Here is a 26,796-nt window from a genome sequence, read left to right on the forward strand (position 1 = left end):
ATAACCATAGACATATCCAAGGCAAAGATGATTTTGAATAAAACACTGGAATATTTTTTAAAAATACCGTTCAGATAAAGGATTTGAAGAAACTGTCAAAGAAGCAACAATAGCAGAAGATCTTGATTTTGAACCAACGTTTGGACCTCAACAATTCGTTCGTCCTCAAAAAAAAAAAAGACAGTTTTGTTATGAGGATCATGAGGATCCTATTCTCGATCCATAAGAAAGGTTTAAAGTTGATTGTTTCTATTATATTTTTGGATGTAGCTATAACTTCCACTGAAGAACGATTATATCAGTTGCATGGTCATTGTGAAACTTCTGAATTTTTATACGATATTGGAAATATTAAAAATCGGTTTTCCAAAGATGACCTCATGAAGCACTATACTTAGCGCTCAGTACTGCTAACGCTGCTGAGACTCATGGAGTAGAATTGTATGATGAATTAATAACTTTATCTGAGCTAATAAGTCCTAAAACTTCTCCTCTAAAAGTATTAGCATTTATAGCAAGAAATGATTCTTTCACTCCAAACACTGCTACAGCCTTACGCATTCTTTTAACATTACCAGATATCAGTGGCTCCTGGTGAGCAGTTTCTCAAAACTGAAATTATTGAAAAATTATTTGAGGTCCACCATGTCTCAAAATTGTTTGTCAGGACTCACATTAATTTCAATTGAAAGTACCATTTCAAAAAGTTTAGATTTCACTGAATTATTAAAAGACTACGCAAGTACAAAAACCAGAAAAGTTCAGTTCATATAAATTCTTTTAATTTATGAGAAACTGGGTGCACCAGAAGACACTAACATTTTTCATTAGTGTATAGTTGAAACCAAATTGTTTGTAATTGTGATTTTATTAAAAGTAAATGAGTACACTAGTAGGAAATTGTTTTATTTCACTAAGTACAAATTCTGTTTTCATTTTTTTTTAATTTTAAACAGTCAAAAAAACAAAAACAAACAAAAACACATTGCAAAGTGTAAACGTGTAAAGGCCAAAAAATGGGTGGAGGGAACACCACACATTTTTTTGCTTGGGGCGGCAAAAAACCTAGAGCCGGCCCTGCCCCCCACCCACTCATTCCTCCTCTCAGCCGGCTGGCTGAGAGCTCATCTCATCTCCACCCCCCATCCTCCATCACTTGCAAGCAGCCTGCCAGTTGGGGGGAGGGGGGCAGAAAGGAGCCCTCAACCACTGCCCTGCCACTCCTCTGGGCTGCTGCTTCGGGCTCCCGCCCCGAGTCACAAAGCCCAAAGCCAGACTGTCAAACAACCACCCACTGTGGAGCAGAGCAGACCGAGTCCCTGCCTGCTGCTCAGCTGCTCTGCAGCATAGGAAAGGGGGGCAGAGCTGCAGTGCGCCCAAGTTTCCCCAAACCCAGCAACCCACATGCACGTTGTTGGCGGGTCAGATGTGATGGGGCAACACCAATTTCAGGGGTCCCCCCAGGCGCAATGTGCTGGGAACGGGGATCCCTGTGCTGTCACATCACCTGGGATGGGGATACTGTGTCAGCTGATCCCCAGTCTCCAACCTAGCAGACATGGCCCTGCCCACTAGCTCCTCTCCACTCCCCAGCCCACCCACCACTTGCTTCACCTCCCCTCACTTAAGGCTTAGTTCTCCCACTTTTAAAAATGAGTGCTTGTCCCCGCCCCCGCTCAGGCTTTTCTGGCAGCCCTGTTGCCAGGTATCCAGTTTTAGACTGGAAACTCCAGTAGAAAACGGGACCTGAGTGTCCAGTTAGCAGTGCTGACTGGAAACTGAAAGTCTGGTGTCATGGTATTGGGACTCAACACCACTGGCACCACCCGCTGGTCACTCCAGGAATTAGCTCAGTCCATGGGGAGCACCCTCTCCTGGTGGTGTCCCATCCAGCCCTCCGTTGGCGCCTGGACCCACATCGCTCCCTTCCGCTCGTGGCGTCCCCTTCAGGACATTGTCCTTCAGCAGTGCCCCCTAGCCCATTCTCATCTCCTTCCGGGGCGGGGGGCGCTAACAGCAGTCTTTCACCTGCCGCACTGGCCAGCCGCTCCCGAAGTCTGACCCCTTCCTTCAGGGGTGTGGTGCAGTCCAATATGGCCACTTCCCACAGCTAGTTGCAATATAAGGGAGAAGGGGGGGGACCCAGTCCCACCCGCTACTCTGGGTCCCAACCCAGGGACCCTCTAGCAGGAGCCTTCCTGCCCCCCTTCTCTCCCCTCGCTTGCTGTCCGCACTCCCTGGGTCACTTGCACTCTGACCCTTTACACACTTTCCTCAGGGCCTGCAGCCTGGCAAGTAGCAGGCTGGAGTTCCCTTCGGCTCCCCCGAGCCTGCCCAGCACTGCACTGTCGCAGGGGCTGGTCTCCTAGCTCAGGAGACAGACCTTCCCTGTTGGAGGTCAGGGAGAGACTGCCTGCTCCTCTCCTAGGCAGTCTTTATATAGGGCTGAGCCTGGCCCTGATTGGCCGTCACTTGTTCAGCCCTCCTTGGCTCTCCCACAGGCCTTCCCTGATTGGCTGCCTCTTTGTGCAGCCACTCTGGCCTGCCCTAGCCCAATCTTTCATAGGGGTGGGGCAGGCGCCCCACCACATCCGGTTATAGGAGTAACCACATTAGCCTCTGCTCCTCCCACTCCCAACACCCACCTGTCCTGCTGCTGCTGCAGGGTCAACTCAGCACAGAAAGAGATGACGAGAATGGGCTAGAACCAGGGAGAAGGTAGGTACTCGCTCTATGTGGGCAGGGGGGATCCCATTTACCCCTCCCCAGCCCCGCTGTGCTTGCAGTTTAGCCCTGGCTCCTCCCTTCCTCCAGGGACAACCCTAGTTCCCATCCCGCTGTGCTTTTAGCTCCCGGCCCCTGCCTTGCTCCAGTCAGCAGGGACTAATCCTCCCCCCATGCCCTACTGTGCTCATCTTGCCCCGGGCTCACTCCAGCTGGGAACCAATCCTCCCCCACCTGCAGGCCCCGCTGTGTTCTTGCCTCTGCCTCGCTCCTGTGGCCGTCTGAGGACCAATCCATCCCACGCATGCCCTGCTGTGCTCTTGTCCCTGGCCCCTACCTCGCTCTGGGGACCAACCTGAGCAGTCTCCTATAGGCCAAGCCCTGCACTCCTCCCCATACTCTACCAGTGCCCCTCACTCCTGATCTGCACCCCTGAGCCCTCCACCCACTCAACCCTTTCGTTTTATTTTTCACCCCTGCAGTCATTTATGGAAAGGCACATGGTGTCAGTGGCATACCTACGCACTGTAAGCTACTGCAGGTGCGGGTGATGTGCAGAGCAGGATTTTATAAATATAGAACGAACAAATCCAAGTGATAAACAAAATAATGAAAAAAAATTTAAGTGGTGCTCAAAAACGGAGGCATAAAGCAGAAGTTGAAGAATGCAAAAATGCGTCATATAAGTAGTTACTTCACTAATAATTGTACAGTATAGAGATTCCTGCTGATGTTAATACTGCTAGTAATGATGGTGAGTGTGTAATAAACTGGTATAGTGGCGAGTCGAGACGACATTGATCATGGCTCTCAAGAACAGGCTCTTTCTTCTGATGAAATCATTTCACCGAATAAAGAACAGCTGCTACAAAACATGTCAGTACAATTACCCTCCCCTGATGCTGCCCTCTGGACTGTTGTTGCTTTCACCCAACAGTACTGCATAGACCTGGGCCCCGATTTCTGCCAAAACCGGTGTTGGTAATAGAAAATATGCAATGTCATCAAGACAACACAAGGGCAGAACAAGGTAATTATAAATTTCTTATGCTTTTAAAAAAAATACATTACTTGAGTCATTTTATGAGATCAACTCTTTCCAGCAGGGGTTGACTTAACTATTAATTTTGTGAGACAACTGAAAAAAAAATGGGTTTTTGTTGTATCTATTTAAATGTACAAATGTTCATTCTAAGCTGCTTGCTCCTATACTATGATCCCCTTACTCTCTTAATGCCCCACAAATTTGCCTGTATTCATCGCAAATGTTGGAGAGGATGAATTAATAGTAACATGTTTATTATTTTAGGAAACTCTGTGATCCAGCCTTCAACCAAGTGTCCCTGAATGGTGAAATTATTGAAAGCCCATGGCTCATATACTCACGGTCAACTAGCTGTCTTTTCTGTTGTGTGTGCAAATTGTTTTCCCCAAACAACACATCTGCACTGGCTATGAGAGGATTTGATTCATGGGCTCACATTGGCAGACTTACTGAACATTAAAGTTCTCCTGAGCACTAACAGGCTCTCACCACTTATGTAATATGTTGATCAAAAACTCAATCCCTTGATAAACATGTAGCAGATGGCTTGTAGTGAGTCGGTGTGGCTCCCCTCCTGCCCAGCAGAGGGAGCACCCTTGCAGACACCCAAGTGGGTGGAGCCACCACCACCTGTCCCCGCCCCCCGGAAGTCAAGGGGCGGGACAGGAAGTAGAAAAACTGGCCGCCAGAGCTCAGTCAGAGCCCAGCTGCCACAGGTAGCAGACGTGCCGCCGCGAGCTTGCGACTGGGAAACCTCCAGGATCCAAGGCAGCTGTCCTGACTGGCCGGAGCTTCCCCGCGCCCGCTACGAGGAGGAGCCACCGGAGCTCCCCCGTGGCCGGTACTGGGAGGAGCCACTGGAACTCCTCTGCGCCTGCTATGAGGAGCCGTTGGAGCCTCCCCGTCCCTGCTGTTACCCGGAGGAGCCGCCCGAGCACGCCTGGCCGGACTTCCCCGAGGAGCTGCCGGACCTGCCACCAAGCCCTGGTCAAGAGGAGCCTATGCTGATTGACTGACCTGGAACCGGTGCCACGGACGAGGTAGGCCCTGAGGGGGAAACTGGAAGTAGCCCGGGGGTAGCCGACCCCAGTCAGGCTGCAGACATGCACAAGCCTATGTCAGTGTGTTGCGGTCAGGACCCCACTGACCTGCAGCGGTGATAGCCGCTGCTAGGGCCCCGGGCTGGGACACAGTGGAGTGGGTGGGCCTGCGTCCCCCCTGCCACCCCACTCACGGGGGGCAGTTTTCCCCCTCACCCAACGCTCAGGTGTAAGGACCTGGGCCTAGATACCAACCCGTTTGTTGCTGCTCAGCCCCTGCCCCAAAGGGCCTGAGCTCCTTGTACTGTCACTGCTCAGCCCCTCCACCAAAGGGCCTGAGCTCCCTGAACTGTGGGCTGTTGCTCAGCCCCTTGTAACAGAAGACGTGGAGTGAGTCGGTGTGGCTCCCCTCCTGCCCGCAGGAGGGTCGAGCTCCAGTGCAATCGATTACACTGGTGCCTTCTCTGAGGAGACGAACTCCTGCCCCTGTGAGAAGGGGCTAGGAAGGGGAGTGGCGGCTGCCCACCCCTTCCCGGTACGGAATGGATATGGAGCGTTTGGTCCAGCTGCTCGTGGAAAGTCAGGAGCGGCAGCAGGCCGCCCAACGCGAGCAGCAGCGGGATGCCGCCCACCTCCGGCTACAACAGGAGCAGCATGCGGCCCAGCTTGAACAGCAGCAGCAGTTGCTGCAGCAGCTGGGGAACCAGCTGCAACAACTGCTGGTCACACTCCCTCACAACACGGAGGGGCCAGCAGGGGAAGGTGCGGGGGCACCACGTTTAGCTGCCCCCCTCCAATTGACCAAGATGGGCCCGGACGATGACCCCGAGGCCTTCTTGGTCACCTTCGAACGCGTGGCCCTCGTCGCAGGGTGGGCCCAAAACCAGTGGGCTACGCTGTTAGCCCTGTATTTGACTGGGGCGGCCCAGACGGCCTATCGCGAACTAGCGACGGAGGAAGCCTGGGATTATGAGCGGGTGAGAGCCGCGATATTAGATGCCCTGGACGTCAGCCCCGAGACCTTCAGACAACGGTTCCGGAGCCAGGTGGGCGCCCAGCCGCGGTTGGTGGCCCAGACTTTGAAGGAGGCCTGCTGGCGGTAGCTACAACCCGACGTCCGGACGGCGGAGGTGGTGACCGAACAGGTCATCTTGGAACAGTTTATCCACACCCTGCCCTCCCGAGGGCGGGCCTAGGTGCTCTGCCACCGGCCGGCGACGCTAGCCGCGGCTGTGTCACTTATGGAGGACTTCCTCGCCGCCGAAACTGCGGTGGGCCCCACCTTTCCACGTCCCAGCGCCAGGTCCGAACCGGCCCGCACTGAGAAGAAGGGGAACACCCCGAACAAGACATGGCACTCGGCCCACGGACCTGATTCCCACCCGGAGCCCCAGGTCCGGTGCCTGGAGGCGGCCCCATGGACTGGATCAACGCCCCCCGGCCAGGGACCCCCAAGGACCCGACGGAGTCCCCCCCAGAGCCCGAGCCGAGTGGCCTCCCGGAGTAGGCGGCCTGAGCTTGGTCCCTGTTTCAGCTGCGGGAAAATGGGGCACCTCCAGCGAGACTGCCCAGACATGGACTGCAGCTACGGGCAAGTTTGGGCAGGGCACAACCGGGCCCGGCCACCCCTGAACCCCAAGCTCACAGTCCCGGTGGTCGTTGGGGACCGGACCACCCAGGCCTTGATCGACTCTGGTTGTGGCCAGACGTTAATCCGCCAGGACCTGGCACCCCCGGCCGATTCCCGCTTAGGGTGGATCCATTTACAATGTATCCATGGGGCTGTCCGGCCCTATCCGAGCGCCCGGGTTCCCCTAACGATCGCGGGCGTCACCTGGAGTTTGGTGGTCGGCTTTGCCTCCCACCTAGCATATCCCGTTATCCTGGGTCAGGACTGGCCCGCCTTTGAGGAAATTCTCCGAGCCACACCGGCCCTAGAAGCAGACCACCAGGGGTCCTCGCCCGAGGCCACCGAGGAGGTTGCAGCGAACGAAGCGGAAGATACGGACATCACGGGGCTACAGCCGAAGCCCACCCTTGAACCCCGCCTCAACACCGACTTCCGCCGAGACCAGCGGGCGGACCCTACACTTAGCTGCTGTTATGATCAACTCGCGGCGGTGGACGGGGCCGTCAGTGATCCCCAGCGAGCCACCCAGTGGCCCCACTTTGAGCTGCGCCAGGACCGGCTCTACAGGGTGGACCGGGACCCCCGCACCCGGGAGCCGCAGACACAGCTGCTGGTGCCCCAGTGTCACCGGCGAGCCGTGATGAAGCTCACCCATGACGTGCTGGCCGCCGGGCACCTGGGGCAGGAGAAGACCCTCGCCCGGATCCTAGCACGGTTCTTCTGATCCATCAGGACATAAAGAGGTACTGCAATTCCTGTCCGGAGTGTCAGCTAGCTGCTCCCCCCGGGGTGCCCAAGGCGCCCCTGGTCCCCATGCCCCTGATAAAGACACCATTCGAACGGGTCGCCATGAACTTCATGGGCCCGCTCCCGAAGAGCGTGGCCAGGTTTCAATACGTTCTGGTACTCGTGGACTACGCCTCCCGATTCCCGGAGGCCATCCCTTTGCGGAGCATTACCGCCCAGACTATCGTGGGGGAGTTGGTGAAGATCTTCGCCCGAGTAGGGCTCCCCAGGGAGATTTTGACCGACCAAGGGACTAATTTCATCTCCTGGCTCTTACAACAAGTGTGTACACTCTTAGGGATAAAACAGCTCCGTACTTCAGTCTATCACCCGCAGACAGACGGGTTGGTGGGGCGATTTAACTGGACCTTCAAGGGAATGATGCGAAAATTCCCACCGGAGGAGCTCCGCCACTGGGATCAGTTCCTGCTCCCCCAGGCCTCGACGAAGTTTTCTCCGTTTGAGCTGCTATACGGATGCCGGACGCGAGGCCTCTTGGATCTAATGAGGGAGACCTGAGAACAGTCGGCCTCCCCGGCTCAGGGCCTCCTGAAATACGTCCTCCAGTTGCAGGAGTACTTGGCCAAGGTGGGGGCCCTGGCGCATGAGAACTTAAAGATGGCACAGGAGCAGGCCTACAACCAGGGGGCACAGGTCCAGGAGTTCGCGCCTGGGGATCGAGTCCTACTCCTCCTGCCTTCGAGCGAGTCCAAGCTGTTGGCCCGCTGGCAGGGACCATATGAAGTAGTCCGGAAAGTGGGACCTGTCACCTACGAGGTTCGCCAACCGGATAAATGCAAGGGGACCTAGCGTTATCATGTGAACCTGCTGAAGCCTTGGCGTGACCGGGAGGGTCTCTTAATTAACCCTTACCCACCTGAGCCGGAACTGGGACCCCGTGTGCCCCAGACGGAGGACACCGCGGCACCCCTGCTGGGCGAGTCGCTGACAGAAGAACAGCGAAAGCAGGCCAACTGTCTCCTACGGGCCTTCCAGAAAACCTTTACAGCATTCCCAGGCTACACGACTCTGGTCTGCCACTCGATCCAAACCGAACCCGGGAAGGTGGTCCGAGAAACAACCCAGCCACTGCCGTACCGGATGGGTGAGGAGGTCGAGGAGGAGGTTTGAGCCATGCTGGCTTTGGGAGTCATTGAGCCATCCCAAAGCAAGTGGCACAGCCCGGTGGTCCTGGTGCCAAGCCAGATGGCACCCGCCGCTTCTGTATAGACTTTCAGAGGGTGAATGCCATCTCGCGCTTCGACGCCTACCCGATGCCCCGCATGGACGAACTACTGGACCGACTGGGAGAGGCCCAGTTTATTACCACTCTCGACCTCAGTAAGGGTTATTGGCAGATTCCACTCGACGAGGCCTCAAAGGAGAAAACCGCCTTTGCCACCCCGACTGAGCTATACCAGTTTACCCGAATGCCTTTCGGTCTCCATGGAGCCCCTGCGACCTTCCAGCGACTGATGGACCACCTACTACAGTCCCATCGTGACTATGCGGCCGCCTACCTAGATGACGTTGTCATCTATAGCTGTCGATGGGAAGACCATCTGCCCCGGGTCGCGGCGGTCCTGAGGTCCCTGCAGCAGGCGGGTTTGACAGCCAACCCCAAGAAATGCCGTATTGCCTGGCAAGAAACTACCTACCTCGGCTATACGGTTGAGGGAGGGCGGGTAAAACCCCTTGTGGGCATAGGCTGCGAGTTCTATGGGCCCGTGGGGCCCAGGCCCCACCAATAATCCTGAAGCTGGGCCCAGCTCCACCAATGTTTGGGCCCCAGGCCCTGTGCTTTGGGGGTCCCCGCGTTGCAATGCCGGGCGCTCTCACCACAGTGGCAGCTCCCGGGAGAGGCCCCAGCAGCGACTGGGCTCACAGCCCATTGGCCGGGAACCCCAGCCAATGGGAGCTGCCGGGGGCGGTGCCGGAGCTGCCTGGCCGCGCCTCCACAGCAGGGAGGGGGAGCGAGCCACCGGCAGCGTCTGAGCCCTGGGCAGAGCGAGCAGCAGGGTCTGTCCCTATCAGACAGACATAGCCGGTGAGCTGTGGGGGCAGCCAGACACACAGACACAGCCGGGGGGGGGGAGGGGGTTGGTGGGGACAAACAGACACAGCCAGGGGGTTGTGGGACAGACACACACAGCCGGGGGTGGTGGGGGCAGCCAGACACAAGGACATAGCCAGGGGGTTGTGGGACAGACACACACCAGGACACAGCCAGGGGGGTTGTGAGGACAGACAGATGGAGCCGTGGGCGGGGAAAGGAGCAGCAATGGGCACCCCGGGGCTGGTATAAAATACACAGGATAGGGGGAGCTTCCTGAGGGGACTATAGCAACACCCCCCGCAGAGCAGACCCAGGTTGCAGCTGGCTCCGCCCATCACAGCCCCCTACCCCACAGAGACCCACACAACCCTCTGCCCCCTCGAGAGACTCCCAATGACTCCTGTGCCCCTGTCACTCCTCTCCAGAGAGCCCTCCCCTTTGTGCCAACCCACTCCCCTCCCCCACTGCCTCCCCTCCTCCTCCAAAGCTCCCTACAATCTCCCCCTTTGCCTTCCGCCCCTCAGCCCAGCCCATTCCATTGGCCAGGAGGCTCCCAGTCTAGTGGCTATCAGGGCCCACGGGAGCTGCACATGAGGCAGGGTGCCTGCCTGCAGATGCAGACCTGACTGGCTGTGCCTCCACAGCACAGGGAGGGGGAGCCACAGGTGAGCAAGCCCTGGTCATCATCACAGGCCCAGTAATTCTCTGGATATTTAATTTCACTGAGGCAAAACGTGTGCAATTTTATGGGTTGAATGATTGAATGACATAATACCCACCTGCCCGCATTGTCCATCACTAAGTCCAGTAATTTTGTCAAGTGTTTGTTGCACAACATGGTGGTGCCTACCCTACCTTGTGCTTCAGGAGGTGATGGGGTCCAGGGCAGCCTGTTATAGAACTATCTGATTAGTAATTGGATATGTTGGCTGGCATCTTTTTTTACGTGTTCGCTCCTGCCCCCCTGCCACCCCACTCACGGAGGGCAGTTTTCCCCCTCACCCAACGCTCAGGTGTAAGGACCTGGGCCTAGATACCAACCCGTTTGTTGCTGCTCAGCCCCTGCCCCAAAGGGCCTGAGCTCCCTTGACTGTGGCTGCTCAGCCCCTGCACCAAAGGGCCTGAGCCTCCATGAACTGTGGGCTGTTGCTCCTCCCCTTGTAACAGAGGACGTAGTGAGTCGGTGTGGCTCCCCTCCTGCCCGCAGGAGGGTCGAGCCCCGGCGTGATCAATTACACGGCTATGTTAAAGAAAGATTACTGGACAGAAGTGTTGAAGCGAGTCGTAGCAACAATAAAATTTCTGACACGAGGTCTGGCTTTGAGAGGGTCTAATGAAACCTTTGGCAGTCTTAATAATGGCAACTGCCTTAGCTCCTTAGAGCTCTTAGCACAGTTTGATTCTTTCCTGGCCTGCCACATCAACAAGTATAGTCATGGCACAAGGTCACAGTCATGGCACATCATCTTATCTATCAACAATCTGTGACAACTTCATCAAACTCATGGCTAACAAGGTAAAGCAGGACACTCTGGATGAGCTAAAACTGGCTAAGTATTTTTCCTTCAGTGTTGATTCCGCACCGGATATTAACCATGCTGATCAGCTGACATTTGCTGCGTACTGAATAACTGCACATGTGTAGAACGCTTCTTGAATTTTGTTCCAGTTACATCGCATACAAGTCTTCATCTGTTTAATGTCATCTGTGAAACCCTAAGTAATGAACTAAATATCAATCTAAAGGACTGCAGAGGCCAAACATATGACAATGCTTGTAACATGTCTGGCATTTATTCTGGTGGGCAAGCTCAGGTAATTGCAGTCAGCGAGAAAGCAGGGTACATCCCACGCATGACCCACTCACTACATCTATGTGGTGTTGCTGCTGCAGAGTCATGCACTGACGCAATAACATTTTTTCAATTTGTCCAAAACCTATGTTTTTTCCTCAGGTTCAACTTATTGATGGGGCCTGTTGCAAGATTCTCTGAAAGAGGAGACATCTTGAGGCCAGTAAGAGAGAACTTCTCCCGAAGCGCCTCAGTGACACAAGGTGGTCAGCTCGAAGGGAGGAACTTCGCAGTTTATCATGCAACTACCAACGCTGTAAATCCGTGCTTCAGACTTTTGGTGCAGACATTGTGCAGAACAGCGAAAAACGAGCAGAGGCAAACTCATTAGTTAAAACCATTTATCAGTTGGAGACGGCATTTGTGACCACAGTTTGGAGTAGTATTCTTACAAGAGTAAACAAAATAAGTCAACTTCTGCAGTCTGAAACAATGGACTTAGGCACAGCTGTGACGCTGCTGAAGTCGCTCTGTGTTTGTGGCAGCACAAGGGTTTAGTGTCGGTGTGTACCCTGTGGGATTCGCTCCCCTTGACAGTAGCTTTCTTGTTCTCTGCAACTGCCATCCATTTGGCTCCAATCTCCCCTGCCTCAGTGAGATTTTTTGGTTTTCCATCTTGTATGTAGCGTGTAATGTCCTCAGGAACACCATCCAAGAACTGCTCCATCATTATCAGGAGGTTTAGGTCATCTATGGATTCAACATTGGCTCCTGATAACCAGGAAAAATAATGCTTTTCAAGGTAGGAGGCGTGTTTTGGAAATGACACCTCTGGTTTCCATTTCTGGGCTCTGAAACGCTGACGGGCGTGATCAGGGGTTATGCCCATTCTGTATCTGGCCTTGGTTAGAAACAGTCTATAGTCGTTCATTTTGTCCCTAGGCATTTCAGTTGCCACCAGTAATAATTCTCCGCAGAGCTGTGACCTCAGCTCTACCATGTATTGGTCTTCAGGGATCCTGTACCCAAGGCAGACCCTTTCAAAGTTTTCTAAGAAGGCCTCAATGTCATCACCTGTCCTGTAGGCGGGAATTTTTTTCCGAGAAGGTTGATCAGTAGTTGGAAGAGGGGTTGGATTGGTTGGCTCCTGCTGCTTAGTCTTTGCTAATTCCAGATCTTTGTCCTTTAACTCCATTTGTCTTCTGTGCTCAGCTTCTTTGGCTGCCTCTTTGGCTCCGTGGTCAGCTTCTTGTTTCTCCATTTCTCTCTTGTGCTCAGCCTGTTTGACTTTTTCTTTCATTTCCATCTCCTGGAGTTTAATATTTAATTCCTGTTGTTTTAAGTCCAGTTCTCTTTGTTTTGCATCCAGTTTAGATGCGTCCTTGGTACTCATTGTTTCTGTGTCCTGGTGCTGGCCACACCCCTCTGCAGTCAGTGAACTTCTGTGTTGCTTGCTTCAGTTCCTAACCCTGTCTATCATTGACTAAACAAAGAGAAATCAAATCTTTTGTTTTGCAAATTGTGTTCTGTGGAATGACTGTGCTTTTGACCGAGAAAAAAAGAAAAAAAAAATTTTTTCCCCCTCCTCCCAAGAGCAAGACAAACCGGTTTAACCAGTGTCTCTCGCCCTTGCTAAGTAGCTCTCAGTATGGGGTCTCCTGAAACAAAGACTTGTCAGAAAACCTTACCCCTCCTTTTCCTCCAAGATGCTTTTCTAAGCCACCAGAAAGAAAAATTGCTTCCAACAAAGCCCGCTGGAAACTTAATTCCCTCCAGCCCCTTGCTGAAGATTCCTTCTAACAATACCAGTTAGAAATGGAATACTTGTAACCCCCCCCCTCTTCTCTCAGGTTACTTTCCTGCTCTAGAAGAAGAGAATAGCTCCCTTCAGCTTAGCCCAGCTGAAAAAAAACTCCTTCTAACCCTGAAAACTGCTTCAAAACTGCCTTTTGGTAGAAATGCCTTGCCTCTGTATGGCTTTCAGGTTCGTCACCGCTGCCAACCATGTCATAGGTCTCACCCCCACTTAGAGCTGTTGGGTTCCAATGTGGGGACCTGCACTGGTTCCCTCTAAACTAAAATCCTAGTTTAGATCTAGTAAAAGCTGCCACCACTCAATCAAGTACGTGGATTGAGACACAGTCCTTCCCCAAAATCCTAGGGGATTCCAAGAGCCCCAAATCCATGGAGTTCTTACATCCAGGAGAAATAAACCATTCCCCCTTGCTTCCTCCCCGCTCCCTTTTCCTAGGAGAGACACCAGGATTTAACTACAGATACCTCCCGCTCCCCTTTCCCTGAGAATCCACCCAAAGAAAGATCAACCAAGTCCTTAATAGAAAAGAATTTATTAAAGAATAAAAAGAAAAGTCACTGTCTCTGTAACCAAATTGGAACAATATACAGGGTCTAAACTTTATCAATCTCTGGAGAGAATTCCCCCTCCCTTCTTTCTCAGTAAAAGCAATCACAGTACAGACTTAAAGAAATTCTATAGCAAAACACAGAATTGCAAATACAGAAATAAAAGTATAAGAATACTAGTTCCTTGCTAATACTCACTAGCTTGAATAGAAGAATTTATTGCAGAAACCTGGGAGGACTTGATTAAGATGTCTGGACTCTCTTAATTCCCAAGAGAGACTCTCCAAGAAAACAAAGAACAGGGAAAAAAAACTTCCCTCCACACGGATTTGAAAATAATCTTGTCCCTCATTGGTCCTCTGGTCAGGTGTCCACAGGTACTGCTTGTTAACCCTTTACAGGTAGACAAAAACCTTAACCCTTAACTAACTGTTTATGACACTATGAATCTGCGATGTCTAAGTTCTACAGCTAACTTTCAAGCAAAACAGCATCCAAAGCATATGGCTGATGATAGCGAAGAACCTGCTGCTGTGCTGACAGGGGAAAAGAAGTTCAAAGTTGAATCATTCTACACCATAATTGATTCACTTGTCAGCCATCTCAACAGAAGCATTCATGCATATTCAGAAATAAACAACAGTTTCTGTTTAACAGGTGACCTTGACAGTGCTGCTGCTAAAGAGTCTCACGGAAGATTAAATTAATTCTATTCAGGTGACCTCAATGAAGAGATCTTTGAAGAATGGGTATAGTGGTGCTCACTTGTAAAGCATCTTGCCTCCAAGCCATCATCACAAGCTCTGCCTACACCACTGCAAATGCTGACCATAATGAACATGCATAATTTGCAAACAGCATTTCCAAATGTCTTTGCTGCACTATCCATTTACCTGACACTACCAGTCTCGCACTGAAGTGGTGAAAGGTCTTTTTCACATTTAAAAAGGATAAAAAATGCTTTATGTGCTACAATGGTTCAAGAAAGACTTAACAGTCATACTCTTATTCATTGAATTGGAGATGGTAAACTCTATACACGTCTCTAGTTTAACTGAAACATTTGCTGCAGCAAAGGCACGTCCAAAAATCTGAAGAAAACTTTCATATATTTTATTTACAGCATCATTCTTCATATGAGTCTTGCTTCAGATAAGTAATTTGTATATTACATAGCAAGCATTAATGTGACTACCTTACTCAACCAAACCACTTCATGTAACTATTGTTAATAAAACCTGTGCAGCTATGTGCTGTGTCAATCTCCTGTCTTTTACAATTATTCCCCAAAGGGGCCACAAATATGTTGGGCACCAGGCCCACAAAAAGTTAATCCAGCCCTGGGTTTCAATCAGGCCCACATTCCAAAGGGCTTAAAACTGATTGATGGGTTAACTGCATATAAGGCAGAGAGCTGACAGGCCTCAGTCATCCTGTGTTCGACCGTGTGTGTGAGTTTGTCGGCCTGAGAAGGCGGCACCAGCGTGAGTGGGAGCCGCAGCAGAACTGTTAAGAAGATCAAGACCAAGAAGGAGAACATCCTAAGAGCTGAAATCGCAGAAGAAAGGAGCAGAGCTTGGAGCAACATCAGGAGACAGAGCAAAACTGCTCATAGGGAAGAGAAAACATCAGAGAAAGTACGCATGATGATGAATAGAAGATGCCCATTGAAATGTGTATGGGTATGACTGAATTAATAAAGCTGGATGTCTGTGTATGAGAAACTATATGTTTAATGCCTTCCTGTCGGCATTCTGGTTGTGACTGGCCATTGCATGAAGAATGTAACCACTTATAACTGTTAATTATATAGTATCTCAGTACTGGATATTTGAATACGCACATATGTTGTTTGTATTCTAATATATGCCTGTTTTATTAAGGCTTATGGTTTATTCTTTTAGTATATATATTAGACTCATTGCATTAAGGAATTTGCGTGTTAAATAAAGGTTAATTTGTTTTCAAATAAATTACTGCTTGAGTGTTAATCCTTTGAGTGGAAGGCTATAGACTTGAAATATGTTTCCAAGTTCTAAAAATGGTGATGAAGTGCTTTAAAAAAATTCCAATTTTAAAAACAACTTACTTTTTATAATCGTTACAAAAATATCTGCATCTTTTAAGGCAAAATTGTGGTGCAATTTGTTTTGACATTCCATGATAAACACATGACAATAGTTTGTCATAAATAGAATTTCAGCACCCCTCAACCATCCATGATCTTAGTAACAGATGCATCAGACCTCGGTTGGGGGGCCCAACTAGGAGACCTACAGATTCAGGGCAGATGGTCGCAGTCCAAGATCCCGCTCCACATCAATATAAAGGAACTCATAGCAGTGATACTAACTTGCTAGACCTTCCATACCATATTGCAAGGCTTCCGGTCTCCTCAAAACGCATTTCTTCCTGGATTACAGACTAATTGCAAAGAAGCAATGTTACGCCAGTGCTACTCAAAGTGGTGGTCCACAGACCAGTGCCATGTCACGAGCCATTGGCTACCAGTCCGCAATGAGTTTCAAGGAAAGGAAGGAAGGAAAGAAAGTAAAGTATAATGAATTCCACCAAGAATAATTATCAGTCGATAAAGTCAACAATATGTTTTCAGAAGCACATATTATAATATTGATAATTATGCCATAACGCTACAGCATGTTTTGCATGAGACGCACAAGCGCGCTTACCCCACTTCCCGCCCCACTGGCAGTTACCATCGAGAAGTTGAATAAAGAGCATCATACGGATCTCTGCAGATTTGTCATTTGGGACACCATCTGAACCCACTGATCGGAGAATGTAAGTACTAGAAGGGTCGTGCTTGGCAAAAAGAGAGAGAAAAACAACAATTTAAATAGTGCGGGCTGAGTGGGGCCGGCAGCTGGATGAACGGAACCCCAGGCCGGCAGAAGGCTAAGCGAGGCTGGCGGCTGGGACCCCAGCTCGCAGGAGCTGGCGGACGGAACCCCAGACCAGCAGCGGGCTAGCCCAGGTCCCGGCCACCGGCCCGCTGCTGGTTGAGTGAATGGAACCCCAGGCAGGCAGTGGGCTCAGCGGCGGCCAGGACCCACAGCCTGTCGTTTAAAAAAAAAATGGGCTCGCGTGCCACCTTTGGCACGTGTGCCGTAGATTTAGGACCCCTGTTCTTGTGTATACACTGTACTGTGTGTACTGTATTTTATGGTAATTTTCACTATATGTGATTTTCCTCTTAGGCGCTGACCTTAGAACCTAACCCCTGCGTATGATGCGACTCCGCTGTACTAATATTATACATTTTTCATCCTAATATCATAAATTAAGTATATACCCATGCTAATGGAATTTATATTCATTATTTTTATGCCTAATTTACAGATGGCAAAGCAAGACCCAATCGACATATCAAGCAGTTGCTGAACATGGACGTAATTCTGAATCAGATGACAGCAATGTAAATTAAACCAAAGTATTGTCAACAAAAAACATTCGTTCTGACTTTACGTGGAAATATGACTCCTTGTACATTCAGTTCAATTTTGTAGCCACAAATGATGGTGGAGTGTCAAAACCGCAGTGCATTATTTGTGGTGATACATTAGCTAACGACACAATGAAGCAGTCAAAGCTCAAGAGGCATTTAAATACAAAACATAATGAAAAATTAGTTCAAAGCCGAAAGAGTTCTTCAAAAGAAAGCATGTTAATTTAAAAGGCTGTCAGAAACGGATCTTTGAAGTGTCACACAAATACTTGTGCTTTGTGAGCTTCTTAGCTTCGCATTGCTAAGGCTAAAAAGCCATACACAATCAGTGAGACGCTAGTGATAGGCTGTATTAAAAGATGTCTGCATGGAAATGCTGGGCAAGCCGGCGGCAAAGAAAGTGGCTCAGGTGCCACTTTCAAATGACACTAATGCTCAACAAATTCACAATCTGGCTCACGATATGGGAGATCAGTTCATAGGACAGATTAAATTAGCAAAGTACTTTTCTTTGCAGCTCGATGAATGTACAGACGTTGCTAATATGGCAATTCTGATGGTGTATGTGTACCTTGAATGTGAGGGTGCTTTGAAGGAAGAGTTTGTTTTCTGCTTCACTACCAACAAAAACAACTAGTTCTGAAGTGTTCAAGACTGTGAGTGACTACATTATTAACAAATGTGGGCTGGATTTCAAGTTTTGTGTAGGCATATGTTCTGATGGTGCTGCCGCAATGACAGGATGGCATTCTGGAGTGGTTACCCAGATTAAGGCGCTTGCACCCGAATGCAAGTCGATTCACTGCTTCCTTCACCGAGAAAGTCTTGCAACAAAAAAAGTCAACAGAACTAAACAGTGTACTCAGCGAGGTCGTAAAAATTGTGAACCATGTAAAGGCGAATGCTTTAAATTATAGACTATTCACTGCATTATGTGATGATATGGGAGCTGATCATAAACAGCTCCTACTGCATGCCGATGTACGTTGGTTATCAAGGGGAAAAGTCCTGTCAAGAGTATTTGAGCTCCGAAATGAAGTTGCCGAGTTTCTTCAGGACAAAAAAACAAATTGGTCACAATTGTTCCGAGATGTGGATTGGATAGCCAAGCTGGCTTATTTGGCTGATATCTTTGCCATCTTTAATGATCTCAACACCTCCATGCAGGGAAGGATGGCTTTGTGACTTACAATGGCAAATAAGATCGACGGACAGAAACGAAAGCTAGAAGCATGGAAGAGTCAAGTGTCAAGAGATTGTTATGACATGTTTCACAAATTAGCAACAATCATCGCCAATGCAGGCAAAGACCTTAATGTTACATCTCTAACAAACGTCATCAGTGAACACTTGACGAATTTGGCAGAATGTTTTGAGTTTTACTTTCCAGCAGATGATCCACGGAAAGGGACTGGATGGATCTGAAATCCGTTTATTCCATTGAAAGACGACTTAACTGTCACTATGGAGGATAAATTGTTGGAGATGGCTGTTGACGAAAGGTTGAAGATGAGTTTCGAAACTACAACATCACTTGCTTCCGATAAAAGTGAAAGCAGAATATCCTGAGCTTACTGAAATTGCTCTGAAAACTCTTTTCCCATTTCCTTCAACATATGTTGAGAAGCCAGTCTCACAGAAGTGTCATTAAGACAAAATACAAGAATAGTATGGATATTCATTCTCCATTGCACGTGGCACTGTCCTCAACTGAGCCACGAATGGATAAGCTGACGAAGAAGAAACAGGCTGCCTTTCACATTAGTAAAGATTAAAGGTTTTAACTTGCCTATCATTGTGTTAATAAAATAGCTTATCAATTAGATATTTTAGTATTACGACATTTTCAAAATTACTATGATTTCAATTTAATGTTACCTATTCCTTTCAATTTTTTTAACCTTTACTTTATTCATTATAATTTTTGACTTTATTATTTATATATAATTTTTAAAATAATATCTTTGTTAGGAGACTGCTTGTTTGATTTTTTTAATATTTTATTTGTAATATTGTATTATTTGTTTACAAAATAAAAAATGTCTTTCAACTTTTATTATATTCATTATATTTTTTCCAATATAAATTAATATTACTACAAATGTTCAAATATTTTCTTGGATCGTAAACGAATAATAGTCATTTTATACTATCCACACAGATGCACAGCCTTTCAGTCAGTCGTCAATGTATTTAATGGGAACATCTCCACGAGTATGCTACACTTGGTATGCACATTCCCATTCCAATTAATACAGTGAAGAATGTTAGTTTTTCTGATCTGATGTGCCACGTGCCTATGCGAATACGATAATAATACGGCACAAATATGGTACCAGTCCCTGGCACATAGCAAAAAAAATTGCTGGTCCACCACATCGGATAGTTTGAGAAGCACTGTCCTAGTACATTCTCTCTCATTTATTAAATATATGGTAACTTAATATTTTCTTTAAATAAATGTTACTTTGTTTTCGAAAAATTACTGCTTGAGTATCAGTCTTTTGAGCGGAAGGCTGTATTCATGTCCTCTCATGGGTTAACAGAACTAGTCTGTTTCGGGGAGTCCTCTGAGGGTCAGAGACAAACTCCCTGGTAAAACCTGAGCAATTCCTCCACGGTGGTCCACCTCTTGTTATCCATTGAAGCGGGACAAATTGTTAATTGGTTTACAGTTATAGGCAGGCCGCTGTTGGGGTGTCTTGGGTCCAAATTCAGGGGTAACTGTCCACTGATGGTATTATACGTAAACATTCACATATATTTTATTTTAAATTTGTATTGCCATATAAAATTAAAACTGTAGTATCATTACTGAAAATGTAACAGGTATGTCACGGTAATTATTCATGATTCTTTTGCTTAATACACACATGTAGGTGGTGTATTTGTTATTGGAAAGGCTTGAATCCTAAATCCTTTAAGTATTATTTTCTTTCAAACTCTGATACTAATATTAAATAAGCCACACAAGGCTTGAAAGTTTTGAATATGCTCATCTATATACATATATTATTGGTTTATTATTTATATTATCCCCATAATTAATTGGCCCTTCTAAAGAGATTTCGCTATCCTTTCTCATAGATAGTGACCACCAATTTCTCTCTATGAATGAATGATAAAATTCTCTCTAAAAAAGGGAGATTATTTCTGATGGGTGAGGATGCCTTCACTACCTGTTTGGAACATGGTTGTAAGACTAAAATGGATCCCAGACATGTGTGTCATGTTATCTAGGAGATTGGAAGACTTTAGGTTTTTCAGATGTAATACTTACATCTGAGAACTCTTCTCAAAATTTGTGAATATGAGTTGCTGGTAAAGTCCTTACAATCTCTTTTCTAAACTTTTTTGGAAGACTCTTGATTGGTGGTCTACATTCATGGCTACATTGTTTACTGTCATTAAATCACACTGGATGAATTCTATCTGGTTGGAAGTCTAGTATCATAGCTCCTTTTAAAAAGGGGGACAAAGATCCTGCTTTATAGAGACCCACAAGTCTGGTAGATGTGACAGAAAATTTATTACAGATTTTTACCATCTAAACTTGAAATATGGATTTTAGACACTAAATTTACTACATACAGAGCAGTCTGGCTTTAGGGCTGGTAGAGCCAGACTTGACAAGGGGTTTATCTTATATGATGTATACATATAATCTAGTGCTCTTAACCACAGTATATGCTGCTTTAAGAGAGATAAAGATGGCATTTGATGCTATTAACTGAGAAACTTTGCTCAGAGCTACAAAGGATGTGTATTGATTTAAGACTTTTGTATATTCTAAGGGCTCTACATCAGGGCAATATGACAAATATAAGAACTAAAGTCAAAGGAGACAGTAGTAACATTTTCCCTACTTTTCTAGCATGTCTTTTTAATGTATGTATTAATGATGTGGAGGATGTTTTAAAGATAGATTATTTCCTGACGGCCTGACATAAAAGTCCTTTATCACTGCATAGGTTGGCTCTGCACTGATCTGATCCAGACCTATCAAACTAAAACTAGTGAGGGAGATTTCAGTGAAAGATGAGATTAAGTTTCCCACAGAATCAATACCAAAAGAATCTTTTATAAGAGAACTTCTTTAAAAGTCACATTTTAAGTAATATCAAGTGAGGAAATTGGCCTCCCGCTAAGAATTTGCAGATCTAAGGATCATCAGGCCAACTACAAAAGAGGGGTGGGGGCACATGAGAAACTGCTTTACTTTTAAGTGCAACTACAAATTATATAAGTATCAATAAAAACAAGTGTTACATGCTTCCCTAGAGGAAAGAATAATCAGACAGTTCTAGAATGAGAGAACACTGACTAATTGATATCACAGACATTGAATGAGGTGTATAGTGGGTAGTCCAGGGGTCAGCAACCTTTCAGAAGTGGGGTGCCGAGTCTTCATTTATTCACTCTAATTGAAGGTTTCGCGTGCCAGTAATAAATTAATGTTTTTAGAAGGTCTCTTTTTAGAAGTCTATAATATATAACTAAACTATTGTTGTATGTAAAGTAAATAAGATTTTTTAAATGTTTAAGAAGCTTCAATTAAATTAAAATGCAAAGCCCCCCAGACCGGTGCCAGGACCTGGGTAGTGTGAGTGCCACTGAAAATCAGCTTGCGTGCCAGCATTGTTACACATGCCAGAGGTTGCCTACCCCGGGGTAGTCAATGGAATTTGCTTAAAGGGCAAATTCTCTAGTTGGTAGATTAAATGGGAGGTGTTTATGTAGAACAGGAGTTGTTCTGCTTATTAAACCCAGTTGGCAGGATTTTCTAGCACCAGGAAAAAGTATAAAATTAACACCCCTAAATGTAAAACAGACAAGAACTTTAAAAACAAAATGGAAATAGCAATTGGTACCTATCAGTTTGCTTGAATGTTGTACCCTCTGACCACCATTGATCTATTTTAGATTGTAAACTCTGAGTAGGGAATGTTAGCCTTATTGTTTGTCAGCACAAAGGGGCCCCAGTGCAGACTTGCACCATTAGTTGCTACTGCTACATAAATAATCAAATGTGCAAAGGATAGACCAGCAGCACGCAGTGTGTAAAATACTTGTAACATAGCAGCTGGTACTTCTATGTACTGCTGCTGTCTATGGGTTGGAATCAGCCCCACTTAGCATTTGTCAGACATGTTCCTTGATGGAAGCCTGAAAACACGACATGAAGTGCTACCGCTGGTAACAACTAGTAATGAACACGGGATAATAGAAGTTACAGCTGAAAGGCTTACAGTTGCCAACTCATGATTTTGTCATGAGTCTCAATAATTGTATTCCTTAAAGCACAAGTTCCTAGAGTCAAGTAGGGTATGTGATGATTTCAACCTCCCTTCTTAAATAAAAAGATAGATATCTAACCCTCATGACTGTGGAGAAAACCTCAAAATGTGGCTCAAAAGGCAGAAGGCAAATTAAAAGACCATCAAATCTTCTTTTTAAATATACCCTCATGCCTTAAAAGCTAATCTTATGATTTCTGGTGAGCCTGACATGATTTTTGAACATTTGGAGTTGGCAATACTTGAAATTGTTCCTTTCTCCACATTAGATGGTGTCCATTTAGGAAAAATGGCCCTCCACCTCATTAGCAAAATCACTAGCTTCCCACCCCAAAATCCATCTATTTCAGCAGAAGGTGGAGGGACGGCTCCCTAGCCTTTGAACGTGAGCATCTATAACCTGAGTGGCTGTGCAGATACTACAGGGCAAGGAGTGGCATAGGCGGCCAGACCTTACATAGAGTTAATTTGTGGGCAGCCCAAGCTCTCCCCCCCAATGCCGCGCAGAGGTGGCCTGCAGGGCCCTGCTCCTGGCCTACAACATCCCAGGGATTGCTGCAGCCAGAATTGGACACTAGCCCCTCTCCTTCCCCAGCAGCCAGAGACTGGAGAGACACCCCCGATTGGGGCCATCTAGGCCCCCCGCAGGCTGGCCACGCCCCTGCACCCTAGACACCAGAAGCTGCCGGGTTCAGCCCCCCGCGCCTGGGAGAGGCGCTTCCCCGCTCCCCAAGGAGCCCAGAGCTCCATATATCCCGCCCTCCCCCGCCTTCCAGGACCATCTGAGGGAGCTGCTGCTGCTGCACCCCCCCAGCCCTGTCTCCAGCCCGCCCAAAATGGCGCCCGAGCAGAACGACGCGCGCCCGAGCCCGCCCACACGCAACTCTCCCGCCCACGCCCAGGCGGCGGCCGAAAATACCCTCGCCGGCTTCCGCCCCGCCGCCGCCCTCAGTGAAAATGGCGCCCGTGGGGTGTTTCCCCGCCACGGGCAGCCAATGGGCGCTGCGGAGGGGCGTCGCGGGGGCAGTGACGCGATCGGCCCGCGCCGATCACCCGCGCTCTCTCTCTCTGCCCGGGTGCGGGCGGCCGAGCTCAGCCTGGCGGGGCGGTGAGTGGCTCCGGCCGGGCCCTGGGCCGCGGGGCCCCGCCTCCCTGGCGCTGGGGGAGGGGCCGGGGGCCCGAGGAGGGGCGGCCGGGCTGGGCCAGTCACGGCACCGGGAAGGGGGCGGTTCCCCCCCCCGACCGGCCTGGATCTGTGTTCCGCCGCGCGTGGGGCTGTTCCGGCTCCCGGCCGGGGGAGGGTGTATCCGGGGCAGAGAAATCGGGGGGGCCGGGCTGTGGCCGAGCCGAGCGAGGCGGTTCCCTCCCCGCGCGCTCCGCCCGGTGGGAGCGGGAGGCCGTTCAGCGCCCCGCGTGGGGCAGAGCCCTGCGCCCGCCCTGTGTGCCGCGTCCTGGGCCTCCCCCTGGTGCCATTCACCTGCCCCGGCTCCCTCCCCGGCGGGGCCTGTCTTGTCCTCTCGGGCTGTGTCTACACGACTGACTCTCCCTAGCGAAGCGGTGTCACTCCGGGGTGCGATCCGTGCCGGGAAAAGCCCCGAGGGTGGACACCCGTTATACGGGGTAAAGCAGAGTTCCGCCCCTAGAGCTGTGTCTAATTTGTGAGTAAATCACATCTTGGTCTTCCTACGCTGGCAAAGTGCCCCAGTGTAGCTGTGGCCTCAGTATGAAACTTATCAGTAGGAGCTAGGAAGTGGGCGATCCGGTTCAGAGGGGGCCGTCAGAACTGGGCCTGGTGTGAGTCTGTCATGGGGGGGTTGTAAGGGGAACTGCCCCCCCCATTTGGGGCTGTTGTGGGACACCGTGAGGGGAATTGTCACCACATGAGTGGTCGTGAGGGGAACCGTCGTCGCGGGGGGGGGGGTCGGGAGGGGAATTGTCACCCCACGCGGGGCGGTCACAGAGGCTGCGGCAGCACAGCCCGGAGTTCGAGAGGGTGGGGCGAGTGAGTGGCGCATGCATATTACATTCTGCAGGGTTAGCACCACGAACCGGCACGCGGCTTCTGAACAGCGCTGCAGGTCCCTCGGCGGGCACCGTACAGGCTGTGGCGAAGGGAGAGGCGGAGCAGAAAGCCTGGAGCACGATGTTTGTTGAGCTGAACGAGCTGCTGAACGCTTCCCCGGAGAGGCCTGAGCAGGTGAGGAGGGGCTCGGTCCTGGCTGCCGCCCGCCACTGACCTGACGGGATGTGTGGGGGCCCGATCGGGACTACGACTCCCAAGATGCACCGCTCAGTCATGACTGAGCAGCGCCTGCTGGGAGCTGTAGTCCCATCTCTGCCCCTCCGCTCAGGAAGGAGCGTTGCATGCCAGGAGCTGTAGTCTACGTGGGGCGTGCAGCTCAGGTTCTGCGGTTATAGCGGGGCCGCCCTGCCCGCTCAGGGAGCGTTGAATGCTGGGAACTGTAGTCTCCGTGAGACCTGCTTTGCCCACTCGGGCCAGAAGGGGGCATTGAGCCTGGGTGGCACTAGCTGCCTTGAGGGGTCCCTGTGCGGGTTTGGTGGTGGCTGTGTCTCCTCCCCAGGCCCCCTGGCCACCCCCAGCTCTGCCTCCCCTCGGGGCTGCATGTCCCAGGGGTCCCAGACTTTTCCCCTCCGGCCCAGCTGGGCAGCTGCAATAGGTTCTGTGGCCCGCTGTGAACATGGGCCCATCAGGGAGAGGGGCGCCGTGGGGCGAGCGTGGCCCTCGCCTCAGCTGGGACCAGGGCCAGCCAGAGGCTGAAGAGGCCAGGCAGGTGCCACAGCCAGCCCCCGCCGACACCCTGTGCCTCAGCACCCGCTGAGTGCCTGGAGCTGGTCACCTGGCGGCCCTGCCCCCGTCGCCCACCCAGCAGACTCCCGTTGACTTCGTTCTGTTCTACTATAAGTAGAGCTGGTAGTTCTGCCTGTAGCTAAGGTTGCCCGACACTTCCCATTATAAGACTCTGTTTTCAGTTGTTTATAACTTTGCTAAACTTCTACCATTCAGGCTGAAATTGTCCATGCCAGGTGTCTGCCTGAGGCTGAATTGTTGTGGTTTATTTGGCAATAAAAGCAAAAGTTATTGAATTATAAGCACTCTTTATTTGTTTCCACACAAGGTGTGATACCATGGAACCTGCAAATCACCAGGCACTTTTATTAGTTCCTTACATTGAATCCTAGGCCTTAACAATCGCAACTGCTTCCTAGTATACCAAATGTAATTAACCGTTGCAGTACCCAAGCATAGCAACAAACAGTATTGGTTTTCATCTTCAAAGAGTTGCCTCAAGGCATCTGTCATAGGTCTCACCCCCACTTAGAGCTGTTGGGTTCCAAAATGGGGACCTGCATGGACTCCTCTAAACTAAAATCCTAGTTTAGATCTGGTAAAAGCTGCCACCACCCAATAATGTATGTGTATTGGGACACAGTCCTTCCCCAAAATCCTTGGGGATCCCAAGAGCCCCAAATCCATGGAGTTCTTACACCTAGGAGAAGTACACCTTTCTCCCCTGCTTCCTCCCCCCTCCCTTCTCCTAGGAGAGATACTGGGATTCAACTACAGAGGGATGCCGTCCTCCTCCCTCCTCCCCTTTCCCTGAGAATTCACCCAAGGAAAGATCAACCAAGTCCTTAACAGAAAAGATTTATTAAAGAATAAAAAGAAAGTAACTGTCTCTGTAATACCAAGATGGAACAATACACAGGGTCTAAACTTATCAATCTCTGGAGAGAATTCCCCCTCCTTTCTTTCTCAGTAAAAGCAATATCAGTACAGAATTAAAGAAAGTCTATAGCAAAACACAGAATTGCAAATACAGAAATAAAAGTATAAGAATACTAGTTCCTTGCTAATACTCACTAGCTTGAATAGAAGAATTTATTGCAGAAACCTGGGAGGACTTGATTAAGATGTCTGGACTCCCTTAACTCCCAAGAGAGACTCTCTAAAAACAAAAGATACAGGAAAAAAAACTTCCCTCCACAGGGATTTGAAAATCTCTTGTCCCTGATTGGTCCTCTGGTCAGGTGTTCACAGGTACTGCTTGTTAACCCTTTACAGGTAGAAAAAAACCTTAACCCTTAACTAACTGTTTATGACAGCATCCCTGATTCTTATTGCTCCACATTGCGCCTCTCTAATAGCCCTGGTATCTGGCGGCTCAAAATCAGCAGCCAGGCGTTCTGCCTTGGCAGTCCACCCCTGAATAAACTGTTCACCCTTTCCTTCACAGATATTATGCAGCATACAACACTTGGCTATAACCATGGGAATGTTTTCCTCATTCAGGTCTAACCTGCCATATAGGCATTGCCCGTGCGCCTTTAATCGGCCAAATGCACATTCAAGGGTCATTCTGCACCTACTCAGCCTGTTGTTGAACTGCTCCTTACTGCTATCTAGATTTCCCGTGTACAGCTTCATGAGCCATGGCATTAAGGGGTATGCTGGGTCTCCCAGGATCACTCTGGGCATTTCAACTTCCCCTACGGTGATCTTTTGGTCTGGAAAGAAAGTCCCTGCTTGTAGCTTTCTATACAGGCCAGTGTTCCTAAAGATACGTGCGTCATGC

At 49.2% G+C, this 26,796-nt stretch overlaps 1 protein-coding gene across 1 annotated transcript in view; it reads left to right on the top strand.

Annotated features, from left to right (window-relative positions):
• The first annotated feature begins 23,192 nt into the window (after nt 1–23,192).
• The window catches only part of ELP6 (elongator acetyltransferase complex subunit 6), a 32,296-nt gene continuing 28,692 nt past the window's right edge, over nt 23,193–26,796 (top strand). The window contains exons 1-2 of the mRNA XM_039527661.1: nt 23,193–23,309; nt 24,235–24,398. Of these exons, the coding sequence (XP_039383595.1) occupies nt 24,345–24,398 (54 nt within the window). The 5' untranslated portion in view covers nt 23,193–23,309; nt 24,235–24,344. The remainder of the gene's footprint in view (nt 23,310–24,234; nt 24,399–26,796) is intronic.

Source organism: Mauremys reevesii, linkage group 2 (genome assembly GCF_016161935.1).
Source record: "Mauremys reevesii isolate NIE-2019 linkage group 2, ASM1616193v1, whole genome shotgun sequence".
NCBI lineage: Eukaryota > Metazoa > Chordata > Testudines > Geoemydidae > Mauremys > Mauremys reevesii.